This window comes from Cydia fagiglandana, chromosome 23 (assembly GCF_963556715.1).
Source record: "Cydia fagiglandana chromosome 23, ilCydFagi1.1, whole genome shotgun sequence".
NCBI lineage: Eukaryota > Metazoa > Arthropoda > Insecta > Lepidoptera > Tortricidae > Cydia > Cydia fagiglandana.
Window position 1 is genome coordinate 4958981 of NC_085954.1, and position 23374 is coordinate 4982354.

Sequence of the window (23374 nt, forward strand, 5' to 3'; positions counted from 1 at the left end):
CAGAAATGTGCTAAGTGATAAGCACGCCCGTCTGATTGGGGTGCAACTGGATCCATGTGACCAGCATCGAGATAATCACGCATGAAGTCATTGTATTCTCTCCGGAGTTCCGGTTCACGAGAGAGTCTCTTTTCGAGGGAGAGCAGGCGGCGTTCGGCGAGGGCGCGCGAGTCGCCAAAACGAGGATCGACGGTTCGAAACGGCAGATGCACGATATATCTCCCGTTCGAGTCACGTGCGTGAGTCGAGGCGAATATTTTCTCGCACATGACTTCATCGTCAGTCAAGGGCGAAGCGTTAGGGAGACTTTCAATTTCCCAAAATTTTCGAATTTGGGTATCGAGCGAATCTATTGAGCAAAACAATGAAGTTTGAGAATGGGAAGTTGCACAAGGGGCCTTTCCCATGACAACCCAGCCAAGTTTGGTCTCAAAGATTGTGGGTCCATCGTTACAATCGTGGCGGTTACCCAAAAATATTTGACAAAATACATCCACACCCAATAAGGCGTCAATGCTACCAGGTTTATCAAAATTCGAGTCGGCGAGTTCGAATGCGTTGACGCATGACAACCGGTCTATGTCAATTTTCACTGCAGGCTGATTGCTGCAGATTTTGGGTGTAACAAAGGCTTCGACGCACATTTCGAAATCAGATTTCATGCTGCGAATGTTAAGGGTAGTGTAAGAAGTTGACATCGTTGACACTTCACATACACCCTCGATGGATGTATTTTTTTTGTCGTATCGGAAGTCGTACCATCATGTATTGTTTTATTGCTCAAAATATGCCACAAAAGGGGAAATTAATGCCATAAGACAGTTTCTACATTGACGTACATTCATAATACATCTTTGGGCATTTTCTAATTAAATAAACTGAAAGGGCTGTGTAAGACTTGCCAAAGAAGTATACAATAAAAAGACATACACCTGAGGAACATCATCCTTCCCTTTCTCGTCAATCGGGTAAAAATACCTTACATGGCTTCGTGCTCCACAATAAATAAAACAGCTGATCTGTTGTCAAAAAACTTATTTTCAAAACACATATTCTAGACATTGATACGTTTCTCAATTCTCTGTGATGACCTTACTAATTTGAAACGGTCTGTTAACACCGCCTCCAAAAACACATCGATCTTTAGTCACTTTATAATAGTTCATTCCAGCATCTCTTTCTGTTAAAATTAGATTGCCTTGCTTATCTATCATTACTTGATCCACTAAAATACGTGCTGAGTAAGCACCTACGATTTTTAGCTCGTGTGTAGATAGATCGAGTAGATATATAAATGTATTGAAGGACTTATAAGCGAATAGTTCACCATTGCCGTTTCCACTAATTTCATTCCATACCAGAGAAATATTTTCGCCGATCTCTATTAATTCACTTCTATCTTTATTTCGAATTAGTCTGTATACTTTTCTTCCTGCCTTGATATATATTTTTCCCAAAGACACGTCAAAGACAATGTCGAACACTTTAAAAGTTTCAAGAGCGTTTACTCTGACTAACGTTTTTCCATCAAAGACGTTGAGACCTGTTCCTAATTCTGTTGCATTGTTTTCTTCTTTAGTGAAATACAATGTTCCGTTGTACACCCACAATTTTTTAGGAGGTCTCTGGTTTTCCGTGCTCGGTACAGTTAATATTTCGATTTCATTCGTTTTTGGCTGATATTTGTAGATTTTATTTTCATATCCAAAAAAAGCTTTATAATAGTATACATTACCGGTTACCACATCGATAGCTATTTTGTTCGAAACTGTATCTATCATAGGGATAAGTTTGCTCGTATTGTCTTCCAAGTTGATTGATCTTAGTTGCCTATGATCAGAAAAGGGGACCCGTAGGTCTCTCAGCTCTGGCTTGCCTTCATTGGCCGTCCAGAGAGGAGTCGCTAGAGCTATATGCTCCAGGAGTGGAAGTGAAAGATGCATAAGACGCGAGTTGGCACAGTGGCTGGTAACAGCCACTGGGTAGAAAGCGGCGCACACCTCTCAACACCCCTGAGCCGCTCACACCGATGTTGCTCCTGGTCGTCTTCGCGACGGCAGTTTCAGGGGCCCATCTAGTCAGCGGCGAGTCACCGCCTGCCTCGATGACGGTGTTTACATTGTTATGGCAGGTGTCCGGACCTCTTTTACATTAGCCCAGTCTTATTGTCCACCCAAACATCAATCCATAGACCGGAATACTGTTCACTTTTTCTACAATAGTCCCAATGCCTGCTGCGACCTGTTCATGGGTGTCTATTGTTGCGCCTGTGAACGGGTTCCAGCAGGCGTTCTACATGACATTAAAGCTCTCCAAGGGGCCTCTACGTATTGGATCTATATCCCCACGCAAGCCTATCAAAAGACCGGGATTTATAGGCCCGTGAAATCCAAAAGGAGACACAAAATAATTTATATAGTAGTGTTTCTACTTGATAAAAATAAATAAAAATATTTTTCTGAATTTTTTTTTTAATTTTTATCAATTTTTAAAGGGGATAACACATTTATTACGTTAAATAATTAATACAAATTTTAGACGTATTTAAAAAACAGTTGTGCGGTAGAAAGAAGAGAAATCTAATCTTCAGTATTTTTCTGAAAAATACTTTAATTTGTTCAAATACTTCTAGTAAAAACTTGACCAATATTTTTTTGTTACTAAGATTACTGTGTCCTCTAAAAGTGAGTTTATCTCATACGACCTTTAACTCAAATAGATACGGTGCTGTTTTGATTGTCGTTTGTGAACCGGGGTATGCAAAGTGATAGTTTGTCTCTTTCTTAAGGTATGCAATTTGATAGTTTGTCTCTTTCTTAAGTATTTTTATCAGCACTATAAATACTCAGTGTGATTTAATAGCTTTGAGAAGCTACTTGTTTTATTCATACTTAAATAATATCAGAATTATAGTGTGACTTATTGTTGTAAGTCTTATGAACCCCTTACATTCATAGAGTTTGGACAGTGGTGAAGTTGAATTTGTTTGAAAAAGATGACGTCACCGCGACCCGGGATATTGATGATTCTACTGGTGATCTATATGGTGGCTGCGGCAGACTCGGATGCCGCAGACTGCCCCGTTTGTATGCAAGGAAACTGCCTCGTTCCTGCCTCCTTCTATAACGACATCATGAAACTCTATCACATTGCACACAGCCAAGTGGTAGTGTATCCCAAGGACAACCTCATGTACTACGGTGATAATAATAGTCTTAGAAAAATCAACCTAGATGATAACACAAGTGAATTTATTCCAACGTTAGACGTAGTTACAAGAAACATCGGAATTGACGCAGTGACTGGCGATGTGTATTATCATGGAAAAGGCGCTGAAAATGAACACACAATCTACAAATATCAACCTACAACAAATAAAACTATGACATTCACCGTTCCGAATGTAGAGAATCAGAAGCCGCCCTTCAAATTGTGGGTGTACAACGAAACTGTATATTTTACCAGACTTGAAAATGACACTGCGCGATTGAAAGAAGGACTTAATATATTCGATGGAACAACGGTACAGAACATAACCGCTTTTGAAAATATTTATGTAGCAGACATCGTATTTGATGCTTTTGGTAATATGTACATCAAGTCTATTGGGAAATTGTATAAAGTAATTGTAAAAGATGGAAATTATGAATTGTCACAAATAGGACAAAATGTCGGAAGGATTATGTTATGGGAAACGATAAGCGGTGATAACAATGGAGAACTGTACGTCTTTGATACGATTCAAAACCTAATATACCAACTGGACCCGTCTAATGATCAACTCAATAAAATTGGTGCTTACATAGAACCTATAATCGATGTTAAAAATAGAAAAGTATCGTTAGACAAGAACAACAACATAATTTTAAATAACTGGTTATCGATCATATATTTTAAAGCATCTAAAGACAAGTGTGTTTTCGATGTGATTAATTATGAAGTTAACATAACTAAAGTTTAAGCAGAACCTATGTTCCTAATAAATAAATGGTAATGATTTGGATTTTCCTTTAAACCAATTTTAAAGTGTATTTTTGGCGCCAGAATGTTTATTTTTGATGGAACATTAAATTGTCATAGTTTTTGTACACACTGGAGCCTTGAAATAATATATGTGTTATATATAATTCGATTTTATATTATAACTAACCAACTGATTAATAAATATTCATTTATGATATATATTTATTGTTTTATTGCTCAAAATATGGTACAAAAGGTGAAATTAATGGCATAAGACAGTTTCTACATTGACGTGCATTCATAATACATCTTTGGGCATTTTCTAATTAAATAAACTGAAAGGGCCGTGTATGACTTGCCAAAGTAATATACAACAAAAAGACATACACCTGAGGAACATCATCCTTCCCTTTCTCGTCAATCGGGTAAAAATACCTTACATGGCTTTGTGCTTCACAATAAATAAAACAATTGACCTGTTGTCAAAAAACTTCATTTTTTTAAATTTTGCTAAACAAATATTCTAGACATTGATACGTTTCTCAATTCTCTGTGACGACCTTCCTAATTTTAACCGGTCTGTTAACACCACCTTCAAAAACACAACGATCATTAGTCACTTTATAATAGTTCATGCCAGCATCTCTTTCTGTTAAAATTACATAGCCGTGCTTATCTATCATTACTTGATCCACTAAAATATGTGCTGAGTAAGCACCTACGATTTTTAGCTCGTCTGTAGATTGATCGAGTAGATATATAAGTCTATCCAAGGGCTTGTAAACGAAAAGTTCACCATTGCCGTTTCCACTAATTTCATTCCATACCAGAGAAATATTTTCGCCGATCTCTATTAATTCACTTTTATCTTTATTTCGAATTAGTCTGTATACTTTTCTTCCTGCCTTGATATATATTTTTCCCAAACACACGTCAAAGACAATGTCGAATACTTTAAAAGTTTCAAGAGCGTTTACTCTGACTAACGTTTTTCTATCAAAGACGTTGAGACCTGTTCCTAATTCTGTTGCATTGTTTTCTTCTTTAGTGAAATACAATGTTCCGTTGTACACCCACAATTTTTTAGGAGGTCTCTGGTTTTCCGTGCTCGGTACAGTTAATATTTCGATTTCATTCGTTTTTGGCTGATATTTGTAGATTTTATTTTCATATCCAAAAAAAGCTTTATAATAGTATACATCACCGGTTACCACATCGATAGCTATTTTGTTCGAAACTGTATCTATCGTAGGGATAAGTTTGCTCGTATTGTCTTCCAAGTTGATTGATCTTAGTTGGCTATGGTCAGCAAAGTACATTATATTGTTCCGGTAATCCATGATCGCCTTCCCGCGTTCGAGTTGCATGCGGTTATCGAGAAAAGCTGCTTTAGCCAGGCATTTTCCACGTAGACAGATGGTGCAGTCAACAGGATCCGAAGCGGCAGCGATTGACACCCACAACACAACTAGTAACATTGTTTTACGACGCATTTCCTTTCTTGTATCCTCTTCCTCAATCAAATTACTATTTCCAAAGAAATGAAATGAAATTAATTGTCCAAATTTGCTACAAAATATTATGTTTAATGTACCGCATCGCTCCTTACGTCCTCGTAATTTGTTTTATGTGAGTTTCGCACGAACTAATTATTCTAGACATACTTTTTTCAAACGAGTATCAAAAAACTATAATGAGTATTTCTGTGACATCGATCCATTTATGCACTCTCTTGCAGCTTTAAAAGAACATACGAGATCCAAACTGCTCTTGATAAAATAAATTATGACTATAATTAGTAGGTAGTAGTATTATCAGTTATGTTTTACTTATTTTCTCTTCGCAAAACGCTTTTGTACCTTTTAATGTTTACATTATGAACCTCCAGGTCTGTTCTTATATCTTTTTGTAAGTTATATCTATATTTTTATGTATGACTGTATGTGTTCTGAACAATAAAAAAAAAAAAATTACTATTTCCAAAGAGTGATTCTCAAATAGGCATTTCGAAAGAACGTGTACCTTCTTCGCAGTTTTAAATCACACTGTGCGTCTAACACAAAATTGACTCATGAGATGAGACGTATTTAGGCCATTTCTACACGATCAGTAACAAGGCTTTCGGCCAAGATGTCCTTGCTGGATTCCAATCGTGTAGACACCCCACCAAGTTACAAATTCGACCCGACTAGTCAGGATGACGTTGGTCGGAAACTTGGTTCGTCGCCGTGCAGTAGCGTGCCTAGGGTTTTGGAGTAGGGCAAGCCGAAAGATATGTTTTCGTAATAACTGTCCAATCTTCACTCTTCGGGGTCAAATGCATCTGCTAGCGTGACGAGGCGAGCTAATCATAGCGCACGTCTGCTACGGAATGAATAATGTCATTTTGTATTTTGTTAGACAAATAGCTCGAGCTTGGTTTGTCGCTTTGAACATGTTTTTGTAGAACGCCGTCATATTTTGATAGCAACGATACAAGTTCCAAAAAATTGCCCCTATTTAATGAAGTGTTTGACTCATCGTGTCCTCTAAAAGGAAGTTCTTGCTGTGCTAAATGGCACACAATATCGACTAACCTCTGAAAAACACTACGATTGTTGTCAACACGCATGTTATGTTTTGATATTTCTTCTGATAATTGTCGCGACAAAGAGGCCTCGATCCTTTGTTTCCCAAAATTGCTAAAAGAAATCACTGCACACATATGTTTACCGGAATTCATGTGCCTCTTTATTGCTCCAGATAAATTATTTAAATCGTTATAGCCAGAAGTATTCCAAACGTTAATATCGTTCGAAAAAAATATGCAACATAGGTCCCGTTTTTCGACAAAGGTCAAAGACTTTACCTTGTTTTGGTTGACTAAAACGTGGACGCATTTCAAACCGTCACAAGGAACCACTTCTTGATCCATTGTTAACACTTATTAAACTAAGCGCCACAACAATGAACAAATTCACATTCACTATTTAATCAAATTCACTTAAACAAACTTTCGTTACTTTCGACTCGACCACTGACTCGGCTCAACTAAATAATAATACACTTGAAGTAAACGCGAACGCGCGCTGTGCGAACTTATGCAGCTAACTTCACACAAAATCCAAGCATAAATCGTCTTATAAAATTGCTATACATACCAACAAATAGTTACAACGTTCTTTGACGGTTTGTAAGCTGATAGTGCCCAGAGCGGGACGAAAAAGCAAGCACGGTTGCAAGCCAACGAGTGCGAGTTCGAGCAGGATAGCTAGAACATCCTCCGCCTGATTAAGTTCGCGCGGACGAGGCGCCACGCCGCGGCATAATTTTGCAACACGCTCGTGCCGCGGTTCGAGGCCGCTGTGGCTTGAATTTAATAATACGGGTTCGTTTGGCGCGCGATTTTCAAAATAATCTTTATTGATCTTATCACTACGTAATTTCGGTAAGGCAATTAAAGTTGCCTTAGGGCAAGCCCGGCTTTTGGGCTTGTATGGAAGTCCCGCCACTGTCGCCGTGTGGCACAGGCTTTATTAAAAAAAGCGCGTTTCGATACGAGTAAATAAAAACATTGCCGTATCTCATTGACTTTAAGGTCATTTGCGATTATTATATCTTCAAGAGGACAGCGTAAATAATTACGTGGGTATACCTTGACTTTCTTGTGATTAATTAGTTGCTTCTTATTCTTGGTAGATGTTATAGATACAGTATAACTATACTGATGATTTTTCATTGCCCAAAACTAATTGACCGGTTTCGGATGTAAGTTGAAGAGTGCTTGCTTGATTGCTTGGTTAAGCAAAAACATGAGATTATTGAAAATAAAACCTAACCGTTAAGTTTAACGAGCTTCAATTATTCGGGAAATTCCTCACGTAGATACCATAAAATATTAAATTTATATAAAATCAAATCTGAACTTAAACAAGAATGGGATCATTTTGAGGGTTCAAACATGAAAATGAAAATATTTATTCTAAAACTAATATTAGGCATTTTACTTCAGAACGTCAAATTTTTGGTACTTCAGAACGTCAAATTTTAATTGTACAAGAAATGCGTGTAAATATAATTATCGTACAGTGTATTCGAGAACGATTTATTTTTCGGTAGCCAACAAAAAGAATTTTGGCTTTCATGATTATTTAGTGTTCAAACTTCTACTCACAGACGATTAATTAGAAATTATCATATGTTCATGTGTTATGATCTGGCGCAGCCAAATAGCGTTTGCCGTGCCAAACACAGTTGAAAAGTAGCGAAATGAAACCATATTCTGTAATGCTATTTCATTTATAAGTTATTTGTATAACGAGTGAACAAAATTGTGGTTTGCCCCTCGTGCTAATGCCTCGGGAGCAAGCGAAAGAATCAAAAATTAACACATAGAATTGAGAGGGCTTCAAGGCACGAGAGGTGAACAAAATTTTCTGTCGAGTACAACACAATATTTTTATTGCACCACCGCGAGCAACGTACTAAATCTAAAATAGCAGCAGTTAAGGTTTTAATCATGAGCCACTAAAAATTTGCATCAAACTACTTTGCATTAGAGGATAAAATGCAACTTTGCACAATAATCAAAGAATAAAGAGAGCCTTGCCGAGTGCTGTCGTGAAAATAATATTTTTTAGGGTTCCGTAGTCAAATGGCAAAAAACGGAACCCTTATGGATTCGTCATGTCTGTCTGTCTGTCTGTCCGTCCGTATGTCACAGCCACTTTTTTCCGAAACTATAAGAACTATACGGTTGAAACTTGATAATTAGATGTATTCTGTGACCGGATTAAGATTTTCACACAAAAATAAAAAAAAAACAGTAAATTTTGGGGGTTCCCCGTACTTAGAACTGAAACTCAAAACTTTCTTTTCACAAACCATACGTGTGGGGTATCTGTGGATAGGTCTTCAAAAATTATATTGAGGTTTCTAATTTTTTTTTCTAAACTGAATTGTTTGCGCGAGAGACACTTCCAAAGTGGTAAAATGTGTCCCCCCCCCCCCCGTAACTTCTAACATAAGAGAATGATAAAACTAAAAAAAAATATATGATGTACATTAGCAAACTTCCACCGAAAATTGGTTTGAACGAGATCTAGTAAGTAGTTTTTTTTTAATACGTTTTAAATCGTAAACTGCAATTTTGTTATGTTACTTGCTGCTACGGAACCCTTCATGGGCGAGTCCGACTCGCACTTGGCCGCTTTTTTTTGTATTACGTAACGTATGAAGCTAAAGTTGAATATGTACTAAATACTAATAATAGTAATAGGAAGCTAATAAAGTAAACAAAAAGAGAAAAAACAGATGAAACCGATCAATTTCATTCAGCAAGCTGCTTTCATAAAAGAGCGTAGGTACTAATTAAATTACCCTAAGCAAATCGGAAAACATTACCCTCCCTTCTATAGTCAGTTTAAAAAGGTCATCATCATCATCTCAGCCATAAGACGTCCACTGCTGAACATAGGCCTCCCCCTTGAACCTCCATTCGTACCGGTTGGAAGCGACCCGCATCCAGCGTCTTCCGGCGGCCTTAACAAGGTCGTCCTTCCATCTTGTGGGTGGACGTCCTACGCTGCGCTTGCTAGTCCGTGGTCTCCACTAGAGCACTTTTCGACTCCGTCGGCCATCTTCGGTTTAAAAAGGTGTTCCGTTCATATTCACTGAAATATTCAAAGATTTGCGTTCAAAAGAAACGTAATCTGCTTGGATTGGAACTGATCACTCCAATCTGGGAAATGATGAATTGTAAATTTATTTTTCTCATCCAATAGTAATTGACCCTTGTCTTAATATTTTTATCACTTGATTTTGAACTTTGTCTTCAAGGTATTAAGTAGTTATTTGCATTGGATTTTTATATAAGATAGTTGGGATGAGTCCATGAACTATATTGAATTTGTTTATCAATTCAGTGATTATGGTAATATTGGAAATATATACTGGGATTTAGGTAATAGAAAAGTATATTTGGGAATTTTTTCTATGGTTATAATTTTGATGAGTATGTGAATTTATATTTAGGTAGGCAATAATTTAATAATTTGGCCGGGAGACGCTGGATGCGGGTCCCTTCCAACCGGTACGAATGGAGGTCCAAGGGGAAGGCCTATGTTCAGCAGCAGTGGACGTCTTATGGCTGAGATGATGATGATGATGAGGTAATAATTGAATGATGAATAAAAAGTGGAATTTAATGTTTTTGCCACGATTGAGTATTCTCAATTATCTCTCTCAAATATCTTATTATCTCTGCCTATTGGCAGGGGAGCGTGGGGATAGTATTAACGAAATTCAAAGTAACTGACATAATTTTGAATTTTTGATCGCATTTTGTTATTATTTCCCCATGCATCTCACTGGTATTTCAGCCAATTTATAGTTTGTAATTTAATCCTTTTCCTTAGATTTCGATAACATTTGGTCAATAGGTACTTAGTTTCGTAAATCTACGGAAAATTAGGTACTTACATTTTGTTTTAGAAGTTTTGATTAAGTATTTTTTGAGTGCAGACTGAGGAGCTCTTCAAATCAGCCAAATTTCATCCGAATCTAACGAAATGGCCGATCCAGGCCAATGTATGTTGCTGCTTTTATTTATTTTTTTCTTTCTTTTTGCCACAATGAAGAAAGTCCAAACTTTCAATTAAAATGTCAACAAACCGTTACTTTTCCAGCTTAATCCTATTACAATCTGTTTCCACAAAACTCCAGTGACATTTGTGACTGCACAAAAGTGACCCAAATTTCGGCAAGCCACCACGGAACCCGGCGAAGTTTGCCGACCCACAATAACTTGTTGAAATTTAAGTGGCCCTCGCTTTATTCGGGACGGGTACAATTTCTAGAATTCCGTCCTAATGTTTAACTAACGAGAAGTCTGGGGCGAAATTCTGATTTTGCAACGACCAGGGGGCCTAGCCAAGGTGACAAAGTGTACATTGACAAGCGCCAAACTAAAAGAAACAAGTTTAACCGACTTAAATATTTATTATATTCGGTTTTTAGTATTCGTTGTTATAGCGGCAACAGAAATACATCATCTGTGAAAATTTCAACTGTCTAGCTATCACGGTTCATGAGTTACAGCCTGGTGACAGACAGACGGACGGACGGATAGCGGAGTTAGTAATAGGATCCCGTTTTTACCCTTTGGGTACGGAACCCTAAAAAGTACATATACGTTTTTATCCCGTGTATAAAGACATCCATAATACGCTTGCTAGGATGCTAGGTACTTTAAATAACCTCTAGCCGCCCATACGTCAAACCTTGCCAAGCAAAATTAATTTTTATTTTGTCAACACAAAGTTCAAATTAGAATGGAACAGGAGACCTTTTTATAGGTCTTTGGGCGGATAGAGGTTATTAAAACGCTTTTAAAAATTCAACAATACGTGTTCCAAATTTGTATCGTGGTCGTACTTTAAACCGATTATAACTAGACTAGTATTTATACAAAATTGGTGTTTATTGTTTTGAGGATTAGGGCGAATTTCCCTCGTGCTTAAATAGGGTTCGGTCGATATTGGTGGTGAATTAGTTATTAATATTCTGTTGGTCTTCGTTATTTTACGCTGGCTGGCTGTGTTATAATTTAATATTCCTATTTAATCCCTACCTACTTTATAATTTGGAACGTACTTACAAAGTTTCATTTGTTTTGACACTCAACGCACAAATAGCTGAGCGGGTGAGATATTCAAAATTATCTGCACACAATCACGCATACGAGTATTTTCACTTCTAACAATAAAGTGCTCATGGGGCCTACCGCGGAAACCGATATTTGCAAATTGCGGGTACCATTCTCTTTTACACTCCTATTGAGGCGTAATTACGAGCCCCGATGCAAATTAGTTCGTCTAGTTCCACACAACAATTTTGTTTATTCTATTAAATTTTAGAATTTTACACATGGCAACCATAATAGTAATGTTTAAACTAGTTAATTTTGATCGTATAATAAAATTGCATGATAAGACTTTTATTGCTGAAAAATTTTACTTTTCAAAAACGTTGTCCCAATTCCCAATTATATTGTCCTCTCCTACAGCACTGCTGCATGCATGGGCTCGAAACAAAATTGTCAATACATTGGCAGAGCCCATTTCAAATCTCTTATATTCCTACCCGTCAAATAAAAAATCGTATTTTTTTTCTTTCAGTATAAACGGTATTTATAGTATTTGGATTTAGTTATTGTAGAATATTACCATATAAAATTTAACTACATTAGTATAAGCATATTAGTGATTTTTAAACTAAAACATTATTTTTGTAGAACCTCAAAAAATGGTTTGACTAGACGAAAACATATGCATCGGTGCTCGTATATTATAAAGTATATTTGTACCTTTAATATCGTGTATTGATGAAATCATTGTCCACAGTATCTGAAGACGTGCAGCCTGTGCAGCGAAGCGCCCCGCTCCTTCAGTCGCCACAGTACACCGGCGGAAGACCACAGCCTTACAGTGAGTTAGCTGTTCTATTGTGACTGTTGCTTTAACCGCACACAGTGAGTTTCTGACATCGGTTACACGCTAATTCTGGCGTCAGTTCAGTCCATCACTCCATTCGAGTTTTGACTGATGCCAGAATGATGGAAAATGGACACGGTTAGACGATCAGTCCAGACTGACATCAGACTGATAAAATTACGACAACAGACATCGGTCACACGCTAATTCTGGCGTCAGTCCATCATTCCATTGTTGCATAGACGGTGACGTCGGTGACTGACGCGAGAATGACACAAAGAGGTTACACGATCAGTTTTCTGTCATTCAAAATGACGACTGACGAATATTATCAAAAAAAATAAATTTTCATCAGTCCAGACCATCAGTCCATCAGTCCGCTTGTTACACGATAATTCTCTCGTCATTCTGACCAGACTGATGGACTGAACTGACGCCAGAATTAGCGTGTAACCGATGTCTTAAGGTGGTATTCCACCTAGCCATTTTATTTGTCCAATGTGTATTTTGTCTCACATTTTGCTTAATGAGAGAGTGGGATGCAATGACGTTGGACAAATTGGACAGATGGAATACCACTCTTAGGCGCTCTGTATTTTCACCATGAGTTTTATGCGGCCTTAAAGGAGGCGACGGCGTCAACTCAAACTCAGTGCATCTCGTTTGCACCAATGTTAGTACGAGGGAGATGCATTGTGAGTTAGTTTACGCAGTCGCAAGCGAATATGTTAGTACTTAGTGTCGAACTCACCACGAGTTTGACACTGACATATCCGCTTAAGGATACTTCACATTACATTTGGATCGCCGCTCCGATGTGCAATCAAAACATGTATAACGCTGTCACGCTCACACACCGCATAAATATGATAGCCGCGTATCTTCATCAGTACCTTATTTCTATACGCTTAAAGGCAATGAAAATGGATCGCATTGTATGAAAATTTCCGCCTTTTTTTCAGACACATTTCCCTTTCATACATCCTATTTCGTTTAGTCTATTTCCGTAAACGGTTCTGTCGTCCTCCGTCGGATCGGTATAAAACTCAATTCTATTCTAATTCCGCTCGGACATTGCCCAACTTTGCCGTCCAATAGAAGCGCAACTTTGCCTAGTTCTATCTATCTAGTATACATAGTATCTATACTATAGAACTACTACTCTGAAGTGTCATTCTATGGAACTTGCTAACTATGTAAACAAACCTCCATACTGAAATCATCATTCAGTGACAGTTTCAATATGGCGATTTGTTTACATATAGTTAAAAGTTTAATTACACAAACGGGTCTCCCGCGATATAATTTCATTGTTTTTACCTTTAATTCCGACGTTTCAGCTGAGTTGCACCAGCTGTGGTCACGGAAAGACTGACGTCCCAACAAAACAATGAAATTATATCGCGGTAGACCCGTTTGTGTAATTAAATATGGTAACAAAACGCGAGAGTTTAAAGTGTTATAGTTAAAAGTTCTATGAAATTCTATAAGTTCTATAGAATGACACTATACTACTCTCCTATACCCCAATCCGCATTGGGCTAGCGTGGGGACTATAGCCTAAGCCCTCTCGCGCATGAGAGGAGGCCTGTGCTCAGCAGTGGGACGTGTATAGGCTGAAATGATGATGATGATGATGATACTACTCTACTGAAGTATATAGTATGTAGTAGTAGTATCTAGTTATGGAATCTATAGAAAGCTCGGGGATAATGTAGAATGTTCGGGAAAACAAGTTTAGGAATTAAAAATCTATTTCTAAACTAAAATGTAGAGTGTGTCGCTGTATTTCCGGACTGGTACGAACTTCGAACCCCCCATCCCCATCTTCCTCGCGTTATCCCGGCATTTCATTCATTTTGCCACAGCCCATGGGTGCCTGGGGTCCGCATGATAACTAATCCTAATGGCCCCTCTACACGATGGCCCAGCGCCGGCCACTCCAAGGGACGCATTTATGCTCTAGTGGTGGGCAAACTTTCTTCATGGGGGGCCAGAAAGTTTAGGAAATTTAAGTGGAGGGCCAGAATTGTAGCCAAATTTTTTTTTGATTTGTGATAATCGTGAGCCAATGCCATATAGCCCATATACTAATTATTTCATAGGACCGGCGGCGGGCCAGATAAAATCCATTCGCGGGCCGCAGATGGCCCGCGGGCCGTACTTTGCCCACCACTGCGTTAGAGGGAGCAAGTGATATCGCTATCTCATTCTACCGCATGGCTGCGTCCCTTGGAGTGGCCGGCGCTGAGCCATTGTGTAGAGGAGCCATAAGAATTGGTGTAGGCAGTTTTTACGAAAGCGACTGCCATCTGACCTTCCAACCCAGATGGGGAAAGAAAAGCCTCTAGTGTGCAAAAATAATTTGTTTTAGTACATACATACATACATACATACATCACTGGCTCAGTGACCCAAAGAGGATCTTGGCCTCTGACACAAGAGAGCGTCATTCTGCCCTATTCTGCGCCACTTCACGCCAGTTGGGTATTTCGAGGGCGGACAGGTCTTTTTGGGCTTCGTCACTCCAGCGGTATCTGGGACGCCCAGACGGACGTTTCCCCCCCCGGATGCCCCACATACGCTCTTCTCACAGCACGATCCTCCCCCATCCTCTCCAGGTGACCAAGCCAGCGGAGTCGTGTTGCTTTGTGGCTTTGTAATTAGACCAATTTGTTTTAGTAAAATGCGTATATTTCCAAGATTTGCTATTAACCGTACAAAATACGAACAAAACCATTACCAACTACGAAATTAGGGTGTACAGACTAGACTACACTGTTACGCGACTTTCCAAATAGGCCAAGCAATAAGAAGTTATAGAGGGAAATGCTAGGAACACAATTTTTGACTCCGTAGCTTTGTTTGGACTAGTTAGGAGGTGAACATATCAAAAGTCCCCGGCCGTAGCCCCAGTGCTGGGGGGTAGAGGGGGGAAAGAAGGTCTAATTTTTCGGTTTTTCACTTATATCTTGAAAACTTTGCGTCTTAGCGACATGACTACTAAGACAAACCAAAAGCTGATAAAATTTGTTACAAGTTTTATTCAGTCAAGTTTTTCGATATCTTGAATAGTTTTTGAGATATCCGCTCTTGAAAGTTTATTTAGGGCTTTCAATTTTATCTTGATATCTACATTAGTGAAGCTGCTAGGCCGTGTTTGGTATCATTTTCGTATAAATCGGGGGTGCTGAATTTATTTTTATCACATTGACACTATTCCGAAGTAAAATTTTATCAGCTTTCGGTTTGTCTTAGTAGTCATGTCGCTAAGACGCAAAGTTTCCAAGATATCAATGAAAAACAGAAAAATTCAACCTTCTTACCCCCCTCTACCCCCCAGCACCGGGCCTACAGCCGGGGACTTTTGATATGTTCACCTCCTAACTAGTCCAAACAAAGTTACGGAGTCAAAAATTGTGTTCCTAGCATTTCCCTCTACAACGTTTTTTGAGCATTCATTTCCTGACCTAAAATAAAACTTACAATCGCGTATTACACTCGTATCTGTTCTTCTAATTCAAACCTTAACACTGCGCTGCAAAGTCGTATTTGTAATAACAGAGTTGAACGAGATAAGTCTTTGCAAAGATTATACGAGTTATATCGATATGCGGGTGCTTTCTCTGATCGATACGGTTTTACGTAGAAAAACTGGAAAATATGGTTACGAAATAAATCGTTGGATAGTCGCGGCACGGAATTAGAAACCGTTTTTTTTTGTGACGTAAGTGGGGTCAGTAAGTATGTTTTTAGGGTTCCGTACCCAAAGGGTAAAACGGGACCCTATTACTAAGACTTCGCTGTCCGTCCGTCCGTCCGTCCGTCTGTCACCGGGCTGTATCTCACGAACCGTGATAGCTAGACAGTTGAAATTTTCACAGATGATGTATTTCTGTTGCCGCTAATAACAACAAATACTAAAAACAGAATAAAATAAAGATTTAAATGGGGCTCCCATACAACAAACGTGATTTTTGACCAAAGTTAAGCAGCGTCGGGAGTGGTCAGTACTTGGATGGGTGACCGTTTTTTTTTTGCTTTTTTTTTGTTTTTTTTTTCATTATGATATGGAACCCTTCGTGCGCGAGTCCGACTCGCACTTGCCCGGTTTTTGAAAAATGGTAGCGGTTTTTAAATCCAAATACGGTTGCCAGAAAATAAGAAAAGCAATATTGAGGCATTTCTGTAGTAATTCAATCGATTCGAAAGCTGCCAAACAAATTTTTCTCGAAAGAAAAAATCACGAACTTTATTTAAGTTCGGAAATTTATGAAGTTTATATTAAACCTGTCGAAAATTGGATAAACAACTGGTACATTTTTGAGCGATTCGTAATAGTTATAGTATAGTATAAAATGGTGTAGGATAATGCAACTTTGCGGCGAATAATATTACAAAGTTGATACTTTAATCTCACCTTCTCCCATGTGTTAGCTTAGTTTTGTTCTTTAATTTTATTTTATTGTGTTTTTCTCTCTGGTTGCCCTGAAAACCAGCGCCATGGCTAATTATCTTAGCCATCGGCAAATGCTGAGTGGCATTCATTTTGGTGTTAGTATGTATTAGAGTAAGATGTATTTTAGGTTAAGTTTTATTTTGACACCAAATAAACTTTTTCTATTTCTATTTCTAAATGACACCTATTGTGTAACCTCGCTCTTCGTAAACTCTTCATAATGTTCGTCCCCTGTATCAGGCGTGGCTCACTCCGCGATTTCGTCGCGTCGCTACAAGTACATGCGGCACACACCAATGTTGGTGTCTAGCCATAGTGGTTGCCGCGCACCGCTACGGAACTAGCGGACTTAGCTAGCGGTCATATCTGTCGTAATGAACCCGTTTTGTCAGGGAGTGATCTCTAGTAGGTACTATTATTGATTTATCATTACAATGAATCCACGTGATAACCATGAAACTCCAACTGCAAATGGCCTGTCTGTTGAACTTGAAAGTGCAGCTTGCTCGGATTATCCCGTAAACTCGGCAAAGTTGCATTGCAGCCGATTGGCCGCAACCGAACGAACTTCGGGTACCGTGAAATCGCCCAAGTTTACCCTGGAGTGTAAATGTCAACTATCGAACGTCTATTAAGACCAATTAAGACAACTAGGTAACTTACTTGATTGTTTGAGCAGTTGATGTCAAAGTCTAGGTTTCTATCAAATACAAATACGCGTCTGTAGGGGACGACTATGTATTTGCGGCTTTACTGCAGAAACGTTAGGGGCCCGATTCGGATTTTGAAATAGACATCTATTAGATATCTTTTAGATATTACCAAGATACGATAACGATATGTTTAAGATCTAACCTGTCTAATTTGACATTTGCGCGATTCTGGAGATACTCTTGAACGATTTCCTCAGGATATGACTTAGAGATCCAATTCACATCTAATAGATATCTTACCCTATCTAACGTAACAGTGACATTGGTTGCCCTAATTGCGCTGCAAAAGAGAACTAGTTGATATCTAAACTATAACGTATCTAGAATGGATCTAGTACGTGTCGTACCTTGTGAGTATCTGGAAGTTCGAATACGGCAGTAGGTCCGGGGCGCCAAGGGCACGGAAACTTTTTCAAAATTAAAATATCTTCTCATTCGTTCCACTGGTGACCGCAGGGCTGGCTCGTTCCTCGCTCAGCGTATTGGCATTGCCATCCAGCGAGGAAACGTGGCCCAGTGCCCACACTACCAAGTGCCAGAGGCATAGAAGTTGTGGTACAGGTATAATTTAGACCCTATAGGTCATAGGTAGGATAGGTTTACTTTAGTTTTAATTTGTATCAGTGTGTGGTCATTGAGATTTTATATTAAAAAATAGAATCGGGGTCCATACTAGGAGCCCGTTTCTCAAAAGCTTGTAACTTGTAATACAAGTGGAAGTACCTTTCTAACAAAAGCTGTCAAAAAGTGACATCCGCTTGTATTACTAGTTACAAGCTTTTGAGAAACGGGCCCCTGATATGTCTCGAATTCAGGAATTCTTTACTTACCATCGACAATATTTACATATATTTGAACACCAACGAATACTAGTAGCAAAGATATATATAACTCCGTATAAGATAAAGTCTAAGAAAAAAACGTGCCTCGGATGTCAAGCAAAAGTCATTCTCGAATAGATGGCGCCATATACCTTTGGCCTATTCTCGTTGTCTAATCTCGTCTGTCTCGGCGTTGGCGACACCGTTTGATGTTTAACAATTTTAACACATATCAGTGAAAGAACATGGGTCAGTGTGGAACAATAAAAATTAATAATCATTTATCCGTAAACATATTTTGATTCATTTATACATTTTCAATTTTATTTTAAGTTTTAATCGTGTGTCGATAGATGGCAGTAAATGTACCGAGACTACAAAATTTACTTTGACAGGACCCCTCTATACTATCTATTCTTTTTGCTAGTAGGTACATTCTGAATACTTGCATGTAAAACACCAAAATCACAGTCACGGTATAGGTCCATTTGTAAGGCAAGCATGTCTGCGGACAGTTTTTCATTGCTAACTTTAGATAACATTAAATTTGAATTTGCATAGGAAATGTATAAACTCTCACCTTGCATTTTGGTGTTTCACGCGAAAACCCAATTTCGAATGTAAAGTGTAAAAAGAATAGCATTTTATGTATTTTTACCTTACCTAAATTATGTTCTTCAGTGGCACCTAGAGTGCTTACAATTTTATTTTAGTATCCTTTTTTTATTTTGTTTTTACTTATCGTGTTGCCTTGTTCATGCTGATGTCATAAAATGGATATAATCGTTGTAAAGTTACGGACTTTAGTTGTTGGGCCATTTAGGGTTTACATTTCATACCGTTAGTATTGACAACCAAATTAAAGCTTGAAGTAAGCTTAAAGAAGGACCAATAGTTCAGGTCAGTGACCGTACCAGTTTAAGTTTCAAAAATGTCAGCTCAACGCAAATTATAAACCAGAACTACCTACCTACAAGTAAATGTAACTACTAGTTAGTACGTTTACAGGCACCGATATTAGGTAGTATAGGAAGCCTATTCGAACCTACAAATCGATGTCAATTAGAGTTTATTTGACATCACTCGCCGGAATCTCATTATGATTGGAGCTCTGCGCTGCGGGTAACAACATATCAGGAACAGATTCTTAAACTGCGAATGTCACTCCAGCAAGCCTATTATGGATCGCTTTATCCACATTTATCCACGTGATAAAACAACTGTCACTTTTTAACTCTGCGGGATAGAAAGAGACGGACACCGTTTTATCACGCTGTCATGTAGACAAATACAACCATCATATCCGTACAGGACAGCCAGCGCCCTATCGTAGGTGTCTCGATTATTTTTATTTTACAAAAACGCTTCGCTCGGGAAATGGGACGGACTGAAACGATGTCGTTCAAACGAAAAACGTCTTTAAAGCATTTGGAACTCGTATATGTTTACTGGCATTTTCCTCTACAATGCGGATAGCTTTGCTCCTGTTCTACTTTTTAATAGTTTATTTTTCACTTTTACATTTGAATAGAATTGGCGGTACTTTTGAAGGGGAGTTGGTGGACTGTTCTCAAATAAATAGGACGTTACTATGACATTTTCAGTAATATATAAATTACTTAGTGTTACTCCCAATACTCGGCTATCTTAATATTGTATTCCGTCTTCAAAAAAACACGGCGCGGTCTAAAAAGCACGACCTAGTCTCGCCCAAGTTTTTCCACTTTTCCCTTATTTCTGAGCATCTTCCGTTACCTTATAGAAAATTACCGGTCAACTTCTTTACCAATAGATAGAGGCATACGTGAAATAATGCCTAGTTTCCCCTCTGGGTTGGAAGGTCAGGCGGCAGTTGTTTTTGTAAAAATTAGTGCCTGCGCCAATTCTCGGGATTAGTTGCCAAGCGGACCCCAGGCTCCCATGAGACGTGGTAAAAAGCCGGGATAATGCGAGGAAGATGATGAGAAAGTGAAATAAGCGAAACCGGAAAATAGAGAGAAATGTAGCTAGTAAAAATGTACCTCATCAAAAACTCATTTCAGTTCTCATAAAACTGATATAGCATCGCAGTTACCATTTAAGGTGAATGTTAAATTATTCTCTCTAATCTTACGCCATATTAAATCCATAAATTCTAGAGTCACGGCCATATTTCATGAATTAAAGATGGCAGAATCGTCTAACCGACCGAATATAATAAAAAACGGGTCACACACGTATTTTGAGTCGAAAATTTCTTGACAAATTTCATTCCGTACCGAGGGCTATCATCGGGAACACGCGTTGGCCACATTTTGGGTTCTCTCTAGTTAATAATCGTCATTCATTCACGAATGTGGAAAATGTAAAAAAAACTGTGACATTCGGAACAGTTCATTCTACAGTCGTGTCGTTCGCGGGTAGAAATGTCTCACACAAATTCACAATACGTGGCCATATAGAGGTAGATAGTTCAGGGATATGTCACGAATGTGGAAAAACGTGGAAAAACAGTGACCACCAATTCGGCACAGTGACAGCGGGCGGTATAAATCCGTGAGCCGCGCGGCCCGCGCGTTGAATTATTTAACGGCTAACCGCTAGGGTTGGCACTCATGTCCGTTCTCTCATTCAAAATGACACAGAATGAATGAATGAATGAGAATGGGACAGATTTCTCATTCTAAAGAAAAAAACCGGACAAGTGCGAGTCGGCCTCGGCCACTGAGGGTCCCGTACTTTTTAGTATTTGTTGTTATAGCGGTACCTAATAACAGAAATACTGAAATATATCATCTGTGAAAATTTCAACTGTCTATCACGGTTCATGAGATACAGCCTGGTGACAGACAGATGGATGGACGTGGAGTCTTAGTAATATGCCCCGATTTTACCCGTTTTTGGTTACGGAACTCTAAAAACACAAAAAACCCTAAGATCTCCTATCGGACTTGTAAATCAATCTAATCATTATCTTATCTCGATCTAAGGGCGAGTCAAAGACGCGTATCCTTTCAAAGATAACATATATTATTATTATTTATAAAAGTACTTGAGAAATTTGGACAGATACCACTGGTCACTTGGTGGTGTAAAGGTTAAGTACTTTACCGGATTTCCCAAAGAAATATAGAGTCAAGGGTACCTAGCTGCCCAACTCAAAATATCCAAGTCAAAAAAAAAAAAAACGTTCTCGATTACTCCAATTCGCGGTAAGCCGCAGCCGATTTTAACGATCAGGCAACCCTATCGACGCGCACCTTGTCACCCCGCGGTCGCATTCACCCCTTTGACGCGTGCTGAAAGAGCGACCCAGTTCTGTGCCGTCTTTTTGTACGGTTTCATTGCTGCTCTCTTATTTAAAAGCTAGCTTTATTTCGGACCTACTCTTATGATATTTCAAATGAGGTGAATGGGAACAGAAGTGATGTGATGATCGTTGGGCAGGTTGGTTTAAAAACGTGGCAAAATGCCCACATACCTATTTATTTTACACTTGCATTGGCCCGGGATATCTCTGCGTAAAAGTCATAATAAATTAATAACTATACACATATTATATACTCATGGACAAAGTTAGAGCAAAGCAAAAAAAAAGTTTAATCACTTACTGGATTACATTACAGGCTACAGCACCTAAAGTAATTTCAAAATTGGTAGTTAATTTTTTTTGCAGCGTGGCTGCAATCCAAGGAGTTAGGATGCCGTCCATTTGGATGAATCCATTGTAACGGCATCCAATTGGAAGGCTCGTCAGTGGCCTGCTTAAGCAGACTTTAGCTGTCGTTTTTTCTCATATTTTGATAAAATTTGGTAGATAGAGTTCCCTAACCCTTTTCCGTACCTACAACTTATATGCAATTTTCGGAACTCAATGGGAATTTACATACATTTTACTGTATATGTCTCAAATTTCGATTTCGTGTTTATTCTAACCAGTACCTATGAGTTTATCAAATCTACCTATTCAGTATTTGACAAAAAAATAAAATCGTCAAAAATGGCCCTTCTTTGAACCTATTTTTCTTTAATAATAACAATCTTTACGAATTTTGTTTCATGCTGGAACCCCGTTTATTTTAGCCGTCATAACGTAATGGAATCTCATAGCCAATTAATGAAGGGCGGACATGCTTTTAAACAATTAAGGGCACAATACACTATACGACGCAGAGTGCAGTAAATTTATTACAATAACAAATTACTTTTACGCAAAGAGCTATTTGTATGAGATGTGTATGAGAAGAAATAAGTAATCGTGCGCCCTATTTAAGGCCTGTGCACGTGCGTGTGCGGCGTTGTAGTATACAGATCCTTATGAGAGACGGCACACCGCTTGCGTGACGTGTGCGTGTGCGGCTCCAACATTTTAGCGCACGCACACGCGCACGTCACGCACACGCAAGCCGGTGTGGCTCGGCCTTTAGACAGTTGGAAGTATTAGATTAGATGTTATGTTGCTCTACTGCCCTATTTCCATGATTATAGTTCTATAAAATGCATCCTGGATTGCATTAAAAAGCAAATATGATTTAAAACTGCTGCAAACTTTGTTATTTTCCACGTTAGAATAAACGATGGGTAAACGCCTATGTATTTATTTATTTTATTTATTTAAACTTTATTGCACAAGCACAGGAAAAATGTACAAATGGCGGACTTAATGCTATGTACAGTAGTGGACGTCAGTGGCTGGATAGGTAAGTAGGTAGGTAGAATAAACGTTATTTAATGGAGTAGGTCCTGTACCTAAATAACTAAATATCGAACTTTTTGAAGTTCAGAAAACTATGTTAGAGTCTAACCTGTGAAAAGGTGTTATAGGGGTTAGATACGGGGCTAGGGTTACCAGATACAAATTTTGAATTTCCTGACAAAATTCCTGATTTCCGAATATTTTTCCTGGCATTCATATTATTGACGATGACGACGACGACAGGGAGGCCAAAGTTACCCCCCAGGGCTTAA

General features: G+C 38.6%; 1 protein-coding gene across 3 annotated transcripts in view; it reads left to right on the plus strand.

Moving 5' to 3' along the window:
* LOC134675876 (heterogeneous nuclear ribonucleoprotein L) overlaps positions 1-23374 on the plus strand; it is a 678145-nt gene that overhangs the window by 626147 nt on the left and 28624 nt on the right. For all 3 annotated transcript variants that reach the window (XM_063534203.1, XM_063534205.1, XM_063534204.1), the window contains exon 6: positions 12345-12428. In XM_063534203.1, coding sequence (XP_063390273.1) covers positions 12345-12428 — 84 coding nt within the window. The remainder of the gene's footprint in view (positions 1-12344; positions 12429-23374) is intronic.